This window comes from Scyliorhinus canicula, chromosome 7 (genome assembly GCF_902713615.1).
Source record: "Scyliorhinus canicula chromosome 7, sScyCan1.1, whole genome shotgun sequence".
In the NCBI taxonomy this organism is placed as follows: Eukaryota; Metazoa; Chordata; class Chondrichthyes; order Carcharhiniformes; family Scyliorhinidae; genus Scyliorhinus; species Scyliorhinus canicula.
In genome coordinates this window covers 45,623,951-45,640,584 of record NC_052152.1, presented here as the reverse complement: position 1 = coordinate 45,640,584, position 16,634 = coordinate 45,623,951, and the positions used below count along the sequence as shown (strand labels likewise).

Sequence of the window (16,634 nt, the reverse complement as noted above, 5' to 3'; positions counted from 1 at the left end):
CAATGAATGCAAGGAGCCATGCTAATTTTTTCAAACCACTGGATAGGTCTCGGCTAGAGCAGTGGATGCAATTCTGGGCACCGCAATTAATGAGTAATATTAAGGCCAGAGGGGAAGCTTACCAATGATGAGGGACTTGAGCTATGTGGAGTGATTGCAGAAGCTCGATTCATTCTCAGGTTCTCTCTACTTGCTCTGATTCCTTTGGCAAGCAGATCATAGATTTAAAATATTGGCAAGAAAACTAGAGGGGACAGGAGATTTTTCTCAGAGCATTAGGATAGTAAACATGCTACCTGAAAGTGTAGAGCAAGTAGACTCCATAGAAATCTTCAAAAAGAACTGGACGTGAACTTGAAAGAGGTCTAATTTGCAGATTGCAAGAAAAAAGCTGCAACCATTTAGATCATTTGATCATACTATATTTTAAATATCTCAACTCTGAAATAAAAGCTACAACCATAGTAACAATATAAATCTCTACTGATGCTTTTACATTGGTTTTCCAATTGTTCTTATAATGGGGTGTGCAAAACAGGACAATTTTCCAACTGTAACCCAATGTCTTCCACAAGTTTAAAATTATCATCTTGTTTTTAAACCATCCAAGACTGAAGAAATTAGAAATACTACAAATTCAAAAATTTGGTTTGCTTTTTCTTTGAAATAGTTCATCAACTTGCACTGCCACTATTAACGGCTTGCACACCCAAATATCCCTCTTTCCTTTTAGATATTTCATTTTGCCTGTAATTCCACATTTTATTAATTCAGACTAATTCACATTGAACTCCATTTGAAATTAGAAGGGGAAAATAATTCCCGAGTTAGATTTGCCTTTATCCTCGCAATTAATAATTTACAACGTATCTTATCAAGTGCTTTTTGAAAATTCTTACCTATCCTGTTATTTTCTCCAGGAATGATTTAATTCTTATACAAAGGCCTTTGTACAAAGGTACAACCTGCCTTTTAGAAATCTGTACCAACTGGCCCTCAATGCTTCAAAGAACAGACAGAAAACTGCATCTTTACTGTAAAATTTTCAATATCATACAGCATAAAATGTTTACCATTAAGTTAGCTTTCCCTCATTTCGTTTGATGGCTTGAGTGGTTTTTGGTGGGCTGGATAAGCAGGCAACATGGAATAAATTATACAATTCTAAAAGGAGTGCAAGAGCAAAGGCACCTGGTGTATATGTGGACAAATCATTGCAAGGTAGAGAATGTGATTAAAAAGGCATATGAGATTCTGGGCTTTATAAATATAGGCTTAATAGTGCTAAATTCTGGGTACCTCACTTTAGGGTAGATGTGGTGGCATTAGAGGGGATGCAGAAAATATTCACGAGAATGGTTCCAGGGATGTAGGTCTTCAGTTAAGGATAGTATCAAATTTTTAAAATAATACTGCGAAGATTAGTGATAGGTAAGAAGAATTATGAAAAAAAGTAATGAGGGTAGAATTAGAGATAGCTAGCTAGAAATATAACAACAGATAGTAAGAAGTTCTACAAGTATTTAGAAAGGAAATGAGTAACTAGAGTGAGTATTGGTCATTTGGAGGATGAGTTTGGGGAATTCATGGGAAACGAAAATGGCAGAAGTATTCAACGGGTATTCTGTCGGTATCTTTTTCCCTTGTTGGGATGCTTAGAATTAGGGGACAGAGTTTAAAAATCCAGGGTCTCCCATGCAAGACCGAGAAATATTTTCTCTCTCGGGTCTGTTAAGTTTGTAGAAGTCTCTTCCCTAGAGATCAGTGGAGGTTGGGCCATTGACTATATTCAAGGCAGAGTTAGATCATTTTTTGATTAACAAGGGAGTCGAAGGTTATGGGGGTTGGGGAGAGGGTAGTGGTTGAGGGGGCAGACAGGAAGTGGAATTGAGGCCACAATCAGATAAACCATGATCTTACTGAATAGTAGAACAGGCTCGGTGGGCCTATTTCTTTTGTTACATTGATAGAATGTTGAAAGTGGAGTTTTTCTCCTCAGGTGAAGGGAAGATTTAGAGGAGATTTGATAGAGGTGTTCAACATCAAGGGACCTAGACAGAATATGGAGAGAAATTGTTTGCAATTGCGGTAAGGGGTGAAAACCAGAAATTTAAGGTGAATGGCAAAAGAATCAACTGGCACCTGAGGAAAAACATTTTTCATGGAGCTGGAATGAATAGCCGAGAGTGGTGGATGTAGATTCAAAAACAAAACTTTCAAAGGAAAATTGGATAAACATCCAAAGAGAAAAAATGTGCAGGGCCACGGATGAGGAGTATTGGGAACAGCTGCTTTGATTTTGCTGCGCGCCAGCATGGACATGATAGTATAAAGTACTGCAACTTCATAACCTTTGCATAGAGGCAAAACACTATGGATGCTTGAGATCTGAAATAAAAACAAAGTGTCTGGCAACGTCTGTGGAAGAGTTAACATTTCAAGTCCAATATGACTTCTTACCAGCAGTTTCTGGTATTATTTCTATTTTTTAGCTTACATTTTGTCTTCACATTTCTGGAGAGGTATTTGAAATGAAATGAAAATCGCTTATTGTCACGAGTAGGCTTCAATGAAGTTACTGTGAAAAGCCCCTAGTCGCCACATTCCGGCGCCTGTCCAGGGAGGCTGGTACGGGAATCGAACCGTGCTGCTGGCCTGCTTGGTCTGCTTTAAAAGCCAGCGATTTAGCTCAGTGAGCTAAACCAGCCCCTTCTGAACCCAACCCACAACCTTCTGATTCAGAGGTAAAAATTTAGATTTAGATTTAGAACAGTACAGCACAGAACAGGCCCTTCGGCCCTCGATGTTGTACCGAGCAATGATCACCCTACTCAAACTCACGTATCCACCCTATACCCGTAACCCAACAACTCCCCCTTAACCTTACTTTTTAGGACACTACGGGCAATTTAGCATGGCCAATCCACCTAACCCGCACATCTTCGGACTGTGGGAGGAAACCGGAGCACCCGGAGGAAACCCACGCACACACGGGGAGGACGTGCAGACTCCGCACAGACAGTGACCCAACCGGGAACCGAACCTGGGACCCTGGAGCTGTGAAGCATTGATACTAACCACTATGCTACCGTGCTGCCCTAATATGTTTTTTGCAGCTTGGGGAGGGGAAGGGGGGGGGCGGAGAAAAGAGAGGAGGGGGCAGAGAAAAGAGAGGAGAGGGCAGAGAAAAGAGAGGAGGGGGCAGAGAAAAGAGAGGAGGGGGCAGAGAAAAGAGAGGAGGGGGCAGAGAAAAGAGAGGAGGGGGCAGAGAAAAGGGAGGGGACGCGGCAGAGAAAAGGGAGGGGACGCGGCAGAGAAAAGGGAGGGGACGCGGCAGAGAAAAGGGAGGGGACGCGGAGAAAAGGGAGGGGACGCGGAGAAAAGGGAGGGGACGGAGAAAAGGGAGGGGACGCGGAGAAAAGGGAGGGGACGCGGCAGAGAAAAGGGAGGGGACGCGGAGAAAAGGGAGGGGACGCGGAGAAAAGGGAGGGGACGCGGAGAAAAGGGAGGGGACGCGGAGAAAAGGGAGGGGACGCGGAGAAAAGGGAGGAGGGGCGGAGAAAAGGGAGGGGGGGCGGAGAAAAGGGAGGGGGGCGGAGAAAAGGGAGGAGGGGCGGAGAAAAGGGAGGAGGGGCGGAGAAAAGGGAGGGGGCAGAGAAAAAGGGAGGAGGGGCGGAGAAAAGGGAGGGGGCAGAGAAAAAGGAGGGGGGGCGGAGAAAAGGGAGGGGGTAGCGGAGTTCTTATCTGCCTGACTGAGTCCACAGTTCTTTCCAAGTCGGATAGTTAAAAAAAGAGTAATCATATTTTAAAGCAGACTAGTTTGTCTGAAGACAAGAGGCTGAAACAACCTAGTTGAAGCAGTTATTTGAAGATATTCAGCCAGAGTCTGAAGGGGTTCCAAACCGGTTTTATAGATCAAGTATTACTCTATGCCCTGCTAATTCTAAGTTGGATTATGCGTTTCTTTTCTTGATGTTTATTGGGAAATTGTATAGTGTTAAGGCTGTTCTTTTCGGGTGTGGAGTTAAAAGCTTAATATTGTATTCATAATAACGTTTTGTTTTTTGTTTTAGAAATACTAAAGCCCTATTTTTTCATGCAATCACTTCTGGAGCAAATCATTCTTTCTTAAAATAAGCCAAAATAATAGGGTTTCGATCCAGTATCACCGCCACGGTTGGGGTCTGGTCTGGGATCGTAATAGTTGCCCGAAATTAGATTTGTCAACTACTAAGATGATGCACACTATGGTGATTACCTGACACTGCGGAAGCATTTGTTGGAGTTGATGCAGGAGCCTGATTCCGAATGTGAGGGGGGATAAGGATTGATGCCAGTGTTGGGTTGCTCGACAGTTCTGCAAAAACAAGGTAAAATGTTTATGGCATTTCACTCAGAATTCTGACAACGGAAGCACTGACAGTGCTTCATACTGAAGAATCAATTTTTATAATATTCTTTGATCTGTCCAATTGCTGAAAGTTAACCAGAAAGTGTCCCGAGAGTATTGGCATCAATTTATTTAACTTGCAGGGGTTTCAGAGTTTTAAGCTAATACCAATAAGTCTTCTGTTGAGATTCATCTCCTCTTTGGTCATCATACATCTATTTCCATTCTTTCTAACCAATCCTTGATTGAACCATCACAGTCTGCAATTCTCAAAACTTCTAGGGAGCTTAGCTTTCCTGTCACAGAGAACTAGTGACCAAAACGGGCAGCATGGTGGTTAGCATAAATGCTTCACAGCTCCAGGGTCCCAGGTTCAGTTCCCGGCTGAGTCACTGTCTGTGTGGAGTCTGCACGTCCTCCCCGTGTGTGCGTGGGTTTCCTCCGGGTGCTCCGGTTTCCTCCCACAGTCCAAAGATGTGCGGGTTAGGTGGATTGGCCATGCTAAATTGCCCGTAGTGTCCTAAAAAGTAGGGTTAAGGGGGGGGGTTGTTGGGTTACGGGTATAGGGTGGATACGTGGGTTTGAGTAGGGTGATCATTGCTCGGCACAACATCGAGGGCCGAAGGGCCTGTTCTGTGCTGTACTGTTCTATGTTCTAAATGTACTGTTTAGGTGAAAGAAACTGTCACTCCATACCAACATTTAAAACTGGCCCAGTAGTCACTGAGGTTCTGGGCTTATTGTGAGGTACAGTCTCCAGTAACCCTACTTAAATTTACATTCATTAGTGATGCTGAACTAATTGTCAGCAAACTCAGTTGTGAGGAGCACATCTACATATTCACAAAGGTCACTAGATCATAATCATAGACCATAGCCAATACTCCCTCCCTAACTCAAGGGCAGTGAAACTAATTACTGTGTGCTCGATTCTCCATCGACATCAAGAAGAAAAATACACCGGAGATGGAACCTGGAGCTTTCATGGCCTGTAATTCTCAGCTCCACGCAATGAATAAAGTTGTTCAACAATCAGGGGACCCCCAAGCCACCTTTTAACTTTATACTTCAATAACTGGCATTGTTGTAGCGCTCATTGAAGATTAAAGAGAATATTCTCCGAGAGGGTGAATAGCTTGGGATATGTAGGGAGATTTGAAGGTTAAGAAGCACAAAATTTGAAGAGAATTTTGGAAGCAGGGAGTTCCAGAATGTGGATTTAAAGATGCTTTCACTGATGTACTGAAGATCAGTGGCAGGGAGGAGCAGGATGTTGTCTGATTTTGAAGAGGTGACACTTCTAAACATTGACTCACCGAACACAAGAAGCCAGTGGAACTTGATAATGGGGATTTGGACCAGAATTTAGTTAAAGACACAGTGGTGACATTCCAGAATCCATTGATTATGGAAGCAAGAAGGCCAGCTAGGAGAACATTGGTGAAGTTGAACCACAAGGTGATCAAAACAGTACCGGGTTGCTGCTGGAATGGCCAGGAAGGAGCTGGCGTGGGCCGGGGGGGTAGAGGAGAGGCGTTATCGCCATGGGGAACGGGTCAGGCGGGGCGAGCGGGCCTGGGGCGAGCAGTCGATAAGCTATGGCTAGCCGGCGGGGGAGAGGGGCAGGTTGCTCTCTGATTCGGCTGATTACCTGGAACGTGAGGGGGCTGAATGGGCCGGTTAAGAGAACCAGGGTATTTTCTCATCTGAAGGGGCTGAAGGCGGACGTGGCTATGCTCCAGGAGACCCACTTGAAGGTGGCGGACCAGGTTCGTCTGAGGAAGGGGTGGGTGGGGCAGGTTTTTCACTCAGGATTGGACGCTAAGAACCGGGGGGTGGCGATCCTGGTGGGGAAGAGGGTGGCGTTCGAGGCGGCTGAGGTGGTGTCGGACAAGGAGGGCAGATATATTATGGTGAAGGGTAGGCTGCAGGGAGAGAAGGTGGTGCTGGTTAATGTATATGCCCCGAATTGGGATGATGCCGGCTTCATGAGGCGCTTGTTGGGCCGCATTCCGGACCTGGAGGCAGGGGGCCTGATCATGGGGGGAGACTTTAACACAGTGCTGGATCCCCCACTGGACCGGTCCAGTTCAAGGACGGGTAGGAGACCGGCGGCAGCCAGAGTGCTGAGGGGGTTTATGGACCAGATGGGAGGGGTGGATCCCTGGAGGTTTGGGAGGCCGAGAGCGCGGGAGTATTCCTTTTTCTCCCATGTCCATAGGGTCTATTCCCGAATAGATTTTTTCATCCTGAGCAGGGGATTGATCCCGAAGGTGCAGGATGCAGAGTATTCGGCCATAGCGATCTCAGACCATGCTCCGCATTGGGTTGATCTGGAGATGGGGGAGGCGCGGGACCAGCGCCCGCTCTGGCGCCTGGATGTGGGGCTGCTGGCTGATGACGAGGTGTGTAGGAGGGTCCGGGGAAGTATTGAGGGGTATCTTGATACCAATGATACGGGGGAGGTCCGGGTGGGGATGGTCTGGGAGGCTCTGAAAGCAGTGATCCGGGGAGAGCTGATCTCCATCCGGGCCCATAGGGAAAGGAGGGAGAGGAAGGAGAGGGAGAGACTGGTGGGAGAGCTCCTGGATGTGGACAGGAGATACGCGGAGGCACCGGAGGAGGGGTTGCTGGGGGAACGGCGCAGTTTGCAGGCCAAATTTGACTTGTTGACCACCAGAAAGGCGGAGACACAGTGGAGGAGGTCGCAGGGCACGGTATAGGAGTATGGGGAGAAGGCGAGCAGGATGTTGGCGCATCAGCTCCGCAGGCGAGATGCGGCTAGGGAAATTGGTGGAGTGACGGATAGGGGCGGGAATGTAGTGCAGAAGGGGACAGAAGTAAATGGGGTCTTTAGGGACTTCTACGAGGAACTGTACCGGTCAGAACCTCCGATGGGGAGAGGGGGGATGGAGAGCTTCATGAACAGGCTACGGTTCCCAAGGGTTCAAGAGGAGCTGGTAGAGGGGCTGGGGGCGCCGATAGAGTTGGAGGAACTAGTCAGGGGGATTGGACAAATGCAGTCAGGTAAGGCGCCGGGGCCGGTCGGGTTCCCGGTGGAATTTTATAAAAAGTATGCGGATCTGGTGGGCCCCCTGTTGGTGCGAGCTTTCAATGAGGCATGGGAGGGGGGGGCTTTGCCCCCGACGATGTCGCGGGCACTGATCTCTCTGATCCTAAAGCGGGATAAGGACCCCTTGCAGTGTGGATCATACAGGCCTATCTCGCTCCTCAATGTTTACGCTAAGTTGCTGGCGAAGATCCTGGCCACCAGGACAGAGGACTGTGTGCCAGGGGTGATACATGAGGATCAGACAGGATTTGTCATGTGGGGGGGGGGGGGGGGGGGCTGGCACGAATGTTCGGAGACTGCTAAATGTTATTATGATGCCGGCAGTGGAGGGGGAGGTGGAGATAGTGGTGGCGCTGGATGCGGAGAAAGCGTTTGATAGAGTTGAGTGGGGGTACCTGTGGGAGGTGCTGGAGCGGTTCGGATTCGGGGAGGGATTCATCAAATGGGTGAGGCTGCTCTACGCGGCTCCGATGGCGAGTGTAGTTACAAATGGAAGGAGATCGGAGTACTTTAGGCTCTACCGTGGGACCAGGCAGGGGTGCCCCCTGTCCCCCTTGCTCTTTGCACTGGCGATTGAACCTTTGGCTATGGCGTTGAGGGAGTCAGGGAGATGGAGGGGTCTGGTGCGGGGTGGGGAGGAACATCGTGTATCGCTGTATGCGGACGACCTGCTGTTGTATGTGGCGGATCCAGAAGGGGGAATGCCGGGGGTGATGGAGCTGTTAGCGGAATTTGGGGGCTTCTCGGGCTATAAGTTAAATTTAGGCAAGAGCGAGTTACCAATGGGTAAGTGGGTAATGGAGGGGGAGGGGGCAGCATGGAAACGGATGGAAAGGGCGTCCTGTGGAGATACAAGCCTGGGGGCCTTGGTAACGGCGCCGTGGCCGCTCCCTCCTACAAGGTATACCACGAGTCCGGTGGTGGCGGCTACCCTCAAAATTTGGGGGCAGTGGAGGTGACATAGGGGAGAAGTGGGGGGCTCGATGGAGGCTCCGTTAAGGGGGAACCATAGGTTCGTCCCCGGGAACATTGATGGGCGATTTCAGGGTTGGTACAGAGCGGGCATCAGACAGCTGAGGGACCAGTTTATTGATGGGAGGTTTGCGAGCCTGGGGGAGTTGGAGGAGAAATTTGGGCTCCCCCCGGGGAACATGTTCAGGTATCTGCAGGTAAAGGCATTTGCTAGGCGGCAGGTGGAGGGATTCCCTTCGCTTCCCGCGAGGGGGGTGAGCGACAGGGTGCTTTCGGGGGTCTGGGTCGGAGAGGGGAAGATATCTGATATCTACAAGGTTATGCAGGAGGCGGAGGAGGCGTCAGTCAAGGAGCTGAAAACTAAGTGGGAGGGGGAACTGGGGGAACAGATCGAAGACGGGACATGGGCTGATGCCCTGGAGAGGGTTAATTCTTCCTCCTCGTGTGCGCGGCTTAGCCTCATCCAATTCAAGGTGCTGCACCGGGCCCACGTGACTGGGACAGGGATGAGTAGGTTCTTTGGGAGTGAAGACAGGTGTGTCAGGTGATCGGGGATTCCAGCGAACCATGCCCATATGTTCTGGGCATGCCCGGCGCTGGAGGAGTTCTGGAAGGGGGTGGCGAGGACGGTGTCAAGGGTGGTGGGATCCAGGGTCAAGCCAGGATGGGGACTCGCGATTTTTGGGGTTGGGGTGGAGCCGGGAGTGCAGGAGGCGAAAAAGAGGCCGGTGTGCTGGCCTTTGCGTCCCTAGCAGCCCGGCGAAGGATCTTGCTACAATGGAAGGATGCGAGGCCCCCCAAGCGTGGAGACCTGAATCAATGACATGGCGGGTTTCATTAAGCTAGAGAAGGTCAAATTCCCCTGAGAGGGTCGGTACAAGGGTTCTTTAGGCGGTGGCAACCTTTTCTCGACTTTCTGGCTCAACGATAGGGTACGGGGACAGTAGCAGCAGCAACCCGGGGGGGAGGGATAACTATGTTTGTTTATTTAATTTAATTTAAACTTATTTTGAAGTTCTTTTGTTGTTCATTGGGGTTGGGGAGGTGGGGGGATGTGATACATGCGTCGATACGGTCTGGGGGTGGTACGGTTATTATGGGTTATTTTGTTGCATTTCATTGTTTGTCGTTATGTTTTATATTTTCTGTAAAAAATTCCAATAAAAATTATATTTAAAAAAAAAGGCGGTCAAAACAGAAAGGGAAAATGGAAGCAAATAATGTTGCATTGGTGAAAAGAAAGTGATCTTGGGGACCGTTGAACTCATGGTCAAAGGTTCTGCACTTTTGGGCTAAATCTCTAGTGCCAATAAAGGGGAAGGAATAGGGGTTTAGTTCAGAGGCGAGTAGGTATCTTTGTTTTGCTGACATTTATCAAGTTTGTAAGTTGAAAAAGTTGGAAACAGTGGCCCAATAATCACATCTGTTTCAGATATTTTTTCCAAGTGCTAGCATGCAAACCAATAAAGGTTAGGAATCAAAAGTTGGAGGTTTGGGGTACACCAGAGGTGGCCCTCGTCGACATTGGAGGAGAAACCACTAAAGGTGGCGCAATGCCTTTTGCCCAACAGGTGGGACAAGAATCAGACAAAAGCAGTGCTCTGGAGGTAGACTGTAGAGAAGTGACATTCTAGAAAGGTGGAGTGGTTTGTAATCACAGTTACAGAGGAACACAATGTGTTGTTATGAGTGACTTCAACTAATGTAGTTTCAAGTGCTATTCAGTGTTAAAATTAGTAAATTGTAGTCTCGCTTCAAATTTTCTGATGTCAAGTTCCCCCCTCAAATTTCTTCTCAGTGGTCAGAGACCACTGTATCTTTTGGAAAAAAAAAATTGGATAAATAGTTGAAACAGAGGAAGATATCAGACACTGGCGAGACAGCAAGGCAGAAGAATTAGCTTTAGTTTGCTTTAACAAAGAGCTGTCGTAGATACAATGGGCCAATTGATTTCTTCCTGTGGTGTAAACATATTTGGTTCCATGTCTTGTTGGGATAGGATTTCACAGGCAGTCCAACACTTCATCTAAGTGGTCATTATTAACAATACAAGCCTCAAAATGGAATAATCAACAGGGGTACTGCAGTTGATACCAACTTGACCCTCAGCAGTACAATATGCTTTTGCCTTCTAGACCAGCTCATTTAATTATTGATTTTCATTTTCAATTATCTTGGAAAACAGCACTTTGAACTGTTACTGATGCAAGCCTGGATGTAGCCAAGCCAGGAAAATAGATCAACACTCAATCATTATGTACAACACTTGCTTCTGTGGACACTTCTCGTCAGTAGAATGGTCAGGCATGGATTTGAGCAAGTTATTCCTGGGTATTATGCAATTTAAATTAGACTGATTAATATTGTGAAAGACCACTCAAATGGCAAACTCTATAGGAGGCAAAAACCTATGATAATATTTGTCCTTTCCTCTTAACTCTTGCAAATTAATGACCATTGCTAGACACTGCATCAACTGAAGACAGTGCCATTTTAAGGCATGGTACTTTATTTCCCAACAATTGCGAATAGAGATGACAACTGTCTCAGGCACTGGCTTTTGATGCACGAGCAGAAAGTTGAATTTGCACAAGATGGCTTAATTTTAGATTTACCGTTCTAGTCCTGATGCTCACCTTGAGTAGTGAAATTGAACAGTAATGGTTTCTCACGTCCATTTGGTAACTTGACATTTGGGTCCCGTAGTTCATCGAAGAATGTATGTGCACACGCCTCTAAAGGCGTCAGACGGGCAGTTGGCGTATATTCAAGCAGCCGGCTACACAACGCAATGGCTTCCGGGGGAGTGCGGGGTCGGAAGACCTGCCAAAATAACAATAAAGCATTTAATCTTTTAAAAATGAATTAGAAAAAGTATGCATTTGGATGTCTGTCTTGGCTTGATCGTAGCATCACTGTCCCAAACCCAAAATGTTCTGGCTCAAGCACAATGCTAAAGACTTGAAAGCATAATCTAGGTCAGCATTTTATTGTAGGGCTGAGGGAGTGCTGCATTGTTGGTAGCATCTCATCTGAAGAGGACCCATCCAAGGTCCTATCTACCTTATCAGGTGAGTGGTAAATGATCCCAAAAGAGCAATGGAATTTTTGAGTGCCTTGGCAACATTTAGCCGTTAACCAACACTATAAAAAGTAGATTATCTGCTAATTTATCTCAATATTATTTATGGAACTTTGCTTTCATCATTTGCCTACATTCTAACAGTGACAACATTTCAAAAGTACTTTACTTTTGTGAAGTACATTTGGCATCCTGTTATAAAAATTTTATACAGACTTAACTAAAAATTGCACAACAGTTAGTAAGACCATTAAAAAAAAACATTAGGCTTTACTTCAACAGAGGACAGAGTTGAAAAGTAGGGAAGTTATGCTCAACCTGCAAAATCATAGAATCCCTATAGTGCAGGAGGAGGCCATTCGGCCCATCGAGTCTGCACCGACCCTCTGCAAGAACACCCTACCAAGTCCCACGCCTCCAACCTATTCCCGTAACCCCACTTAACCTTTTGGACACTAAGGGGCAATTTAACATGGCCAATCCACCTAATCTAATCCAATTAACCTGCACATTTTTGGACTGATTTGAACCTTTGTTAGATCGCAGGGTACTGCATGCAGTTCTGGCTGTTATATTATGAAAGGGATACAGAGACATTAAAGAAGGTGCAGAGATTTACAAGTGGATACCAGAAATATGTATCAGGAAAGGATCAAAGGCTGGTTCTATTTCTTCTTGAGAAAAGGTTGAGGGGTAACCTAATAGAGGTCCTTAAAATTCTGAAAGGTTTTGATAGAGTGGATGGAGAAAATGCTTCCATTTGTGGAAGAATAGCTAGAAACCATCAAAAAAAATAATAACCAAGAAATCCAATACGGAATTCAGAATAAACTTCCTCAAGAATGGTGAGTACATGGAACTCATTACCAGAGTGTGTCTGAAGCTAATGGTATAGATGCTTTTTAGGAGAAGATAGAGGGATAAGGAAATAAAGGGTTGCAATAATAAATTTAGATGGGGATAGATGGGAGGGGTCTCAAGTGGAGCAAAAACACTGGCATGGACTGGTTGGGCCAAAATGACCTGTTTCTGTGCTTTAAATCCTATGTAATCCAATGTAAAGAAAAGATTGCTTAACCAAATAGTACCAGTACCAAATTGGGTGATTTTACATAGTTATTTTTTCTGAATGGAATGAATATTCTTGCATTAAAGTATTTACATTTAAAAAATATAAATTTTGACAAAAAGGAAAAATCCATATATCTTATCCAATCAGTACAATTATTACCCAAATTAACATCAAAATTCAATAGCGTTTATTAAATATTTGATAAACAAAGTGCTTTTCTCAAAGTTTTACCTCATCCAAGTTTCTCTCCACCTCTGCTGATGGTATGAACTTGTGTTTGAGCACAGTTCTACCACTACCAGCCACACTTGGCAGTTATTTGTTTGAGTGACAAGTAGCCTTGGGGCATCTCGCCTGACTTCTCCAGTCACGTAATCCAGGAGTTAATGGATGGCAATCAAGTGGAAAATCAGACAACTTTCTATTGCTAGGTCGGTGCTACTAAGGGACCATGAGCAGGGTATGATCAAGAACACAAATAATATAATTAACATCTTAAAGTTTGTCAAGTCGTCTGTCCACATTATACCAAGCGACACTGCAAGAAAGTGTGAAAATATATTCAAGGATATTAGTGTCAACACTCAAGTTTGTTGATAAGTGTCAGCTCGTCCCATACGCACTACACATTTTTCATACTATTCTTGTCTGCAAATTCACAAAATATGTTCTCTTCATCTCATTGTCACCTTCTAAATTCTATTTGCAACTCCTTATAGGATAAAGCCGCCTGTTCTTGCACAGAACAAGACCTGGCAACATTTTAGGTTTGGGTTGATGAATGGTAAGCAACATTTGTGCAACAGAAGTGCTGAGGGAACTCTCATGTGCACCAAGAGAAAATCTAATTCAAAGGCACGACCATCAGCAAATCCCCAAAGTCAAATCTTAGTTGTGGAAGTTGAGGTGTTACCCCTGACCAAAAACCTAACCGATTAGCCACATAACTACTGCAGCTACAAGAGCAGGTCAGAAGCTGGGAATTCTTCAGCACTGGCTTCTCAACTTCCCCAAATCAATCCACCAACTAGAGGCCAGAAACCACGGCACGATGGAATACTCTCCATTTTCCAGAATGGGTGAATCTCCACACTATTCAGGAAAGAGCAACATGCTTGACTTAGCATCCTAAACACCGTGAACATTTACTCTCTCCACCACGAGTGCACTTTGGCTGCAGTGTGGACCATCAACAATATCCATTGCAGTCCCTTGCCAAGGTTACTTTTCGACAGCACCTTCCAAATCTATAACCTCTACTGTTTAGTAGGACAAAGGCCGTAGGCACATGAGAATAGTGCCACCTGCTATCACTGTTCATTGCCACTGGGTCAAAATTCTGGAACTTCCTCACTAACGGCACTGTGGGAGTACTTTTGCCACAGACTGAAACATTGAGTGAGGGGCTCACCATCACCTTCTCAACAGCAATTAGAGGTGGGCAATAAATGCTGAAGGCCCATCACATTTCACATGAAAACTCCAAAAATTTGTGCTAAATTGTCATTCAAGAATTTTCTTTCAACTTCCACGTCCATGCACTTGAGGGAAGTCGTTACAGAAGTTTGCAAACTTACTGTGACAAATTACTTCAGACTCCATATTTTTAGCATGGAGAGGTCAAACATCCCACAAAAGATGAAATATTAAATCACAGGTATGGTCTTCACCATTCCTGGATTGCAGTCAACGTCCACATGCTAATGAACAGTCATACAAGTGAATTATAAAGATATTCCTGTCACAATTGACATCAATATATAATTACACACATTGTGGCACTTCTGATCACTTCTTTGTATCATCCCGCATCAATTGGATCCTCTGCCGTTTAATCTAAATTTCCTTCTGCATCCCAGAAGGAAAAACACTTCCTGCAAGCCACTTGCATCTACACTGCCTGACCTGTAGTATTTTATTCACCACAATACCTCTAAGCTACTAACCTCTCAACTACACCCTTGCTTCCAACTATGAGCCATTTGTCCCCAGTTACACTTAGACCCACCAAAAGTGATAACTTCCCTTAATACGGCCTCCATTGGGATTTCATTTATATTCTAGGAGTGCAGATTTGAAAGCTTATAATGCAAAGGCATTTGAGCCATTCTTCGCCAGATTTAGCTGGACCATATCAAGCATAATTTAGCCTTGCTGCTGTTGCCAAAACTGGACACCTTTTCAGGAGCGCCCTGGAAAGTACAGATAATGTCCACTTGCATTTTCTCCCCCACTAATAACCAGCTCCCCAAACTCCTCTTTCCTGCCCTTCTACCCTCCAACTAACAAGTGCAAGGTCATGAACTGTTTGGTCACTAACACAAAAACCATGTGTTCAACTGTCCCTCCAATTGCCTAAGCTAAATATCCTCCAAGGATCCTCCTGCTCTTGCCCAGGGCTTGCATCTTTCCCCCAGCTCCCTTCATGTCCTCTCTAAGCTCACCTTGTCCACAAGATGGGCCTCCACAGCTTCAACCTTATTCCCACTAAACTGCTGACCACTCAACTTCCTTTCCTAGCTCCCATGTTAATTCACATTGATAACAGTTCTCTCTCCTTGCTGTCCTCTTCCCTTCAAATCTGCCATCATCACACCCTTCAAAACACTCATTTTGACCTGTCTGTCCTTATAAACTACTAATCTATTTCTTTGTTTTCTCAAAGTCCTTCAAACAGTGGTCACCTCCCAAAATGTAAGGCAAGCTTTCAACAATTCTATGTATGAATTCTCCAATTACAGTTTCTGCCAATGTTACAATAAAGACATTGTCCTCAAATGACTGATGCATTCTCCTTCTTCACCTTTCAACCAATCTGCAAAGTTTGACACTGCTGACAAAGCCATTTACCTGCAATGTCTTCCCTCCTCTGTCCAGCCCACTGCGACTTTGTCTGGCCCATCCAACAGCAGCAATTGTTGACTACAACAGCTTTTCTTCTTGTACCTGAGCCCCATTCGGGCATGCACCAAAACGTACCTCCCCAATTCCACCAGAGCGACTAGTGACATATTATAACTTATTTTTTCTGGTAAGAAACCTGCAAGTACCTTTACAAGATCCAGTCAACAATTCCTCAACCCCAAAATAAAGGAAAAAAATACAGACAAAATTTGCAGAGACCTTAGTTCTAAGTGGATATCTTACATGCAACCACAAGATCAACAAATGCCCCAAATCTAAGACAGTAGAGTGATATTCCACATATATACACAGAAGACCAGGAAATATTCAAACAATTGGTTCAGATTGTAATGGATGTGGTCAGCATCACCCTTCATATGGAAAATGAAAGGATAAAAGTAGACCAAAAAAAGAGTAGGGGATCGCAGGATAAATCCATGAACACATGGCCCTATGGTGTACGCCCTCCTCCATAAAAAGTAACCAAGGATTCTTAAACCATGTCAAAGCTGAGAACACAAAGACCTCACTCTTCTCCATCAAATCAGAGGCAGTGTTCAGGCCTTGGTATCACCAAGAAACTTCAATCATTTTCCACTCAAGGAAACCACACCGACAAGGAGAAGAATCATCAAGACATCCATCAACTGGGTATCTGAGGGAGATACAACCCTCCTCCTCCTGACAAGAGAAAGGAAGTCCTCCAGAAATAAATAAAACAAATGAGAGCCCATATCAAAGCCTCGCTCAACCATATAAAGAAAGGAAATTCCAGAAAGAGGGGAACACCAGGATTAGACTTTGGACATGGTGTAGCAATGTACACTTCCCAGAAAAGATGGCTGGGACAGAACAAGATACGGCCAGCAGGGGAGCCCAAGGATTCTTACATCAAACCAAGACTAGCAAAACCACAAACCTCGCTCCTCTCCAGCCAAATCAAAGGCATCACTCAAGCCTCAACCTCACTGGAAAGCTTAAACTACTCTCCATCAAGGAAATCGCACGGACAAGAATTGTCAAGACATCCATTAACATGATATCTCAGGGAACAATACAATTCTCCCCCTGCTGGCAGAAATCTGGACACCTCCCAGAACCAAATAATACAAATTAGAATCTATATCAGCACCTCACCTAC

At 45.4% G+C, this 16,634-nt stretch overlaps 1 protein-coding gene across 2 annotated transcripts in view; it reads right to left on the bottom strand.

The window, feature by feature from the left end:
* The window catches only part of gsk3ba (glycogen synthase kinase 3 beta, genome duplicate a), a 175,538-nt gene that overhangs the window by 8,683 nt on the left and 150,221 nt on the right, over nucleotides 1-16,634 (bottom strand). For both annotated transcript variants that reach the window (XM_038801907.1, XM_038801908.1), the window contains 2 exons: nucleotides 11,072-11,258; nucleotides 4,259-4,357 (listed from right to left, as the gene is read on the bottom strand). In XM_038801907.1, the coding sequence (XP_038657835.1) occupies nucleotides 4,259-4,357; nucleotides 11,072-11,258 (286 nt within the window). The remainder of the gene's footprint in view (nucleotides 1-4,258; nucleotides 4,358-11,071; nucleotides 11,259-16,634) is intronic.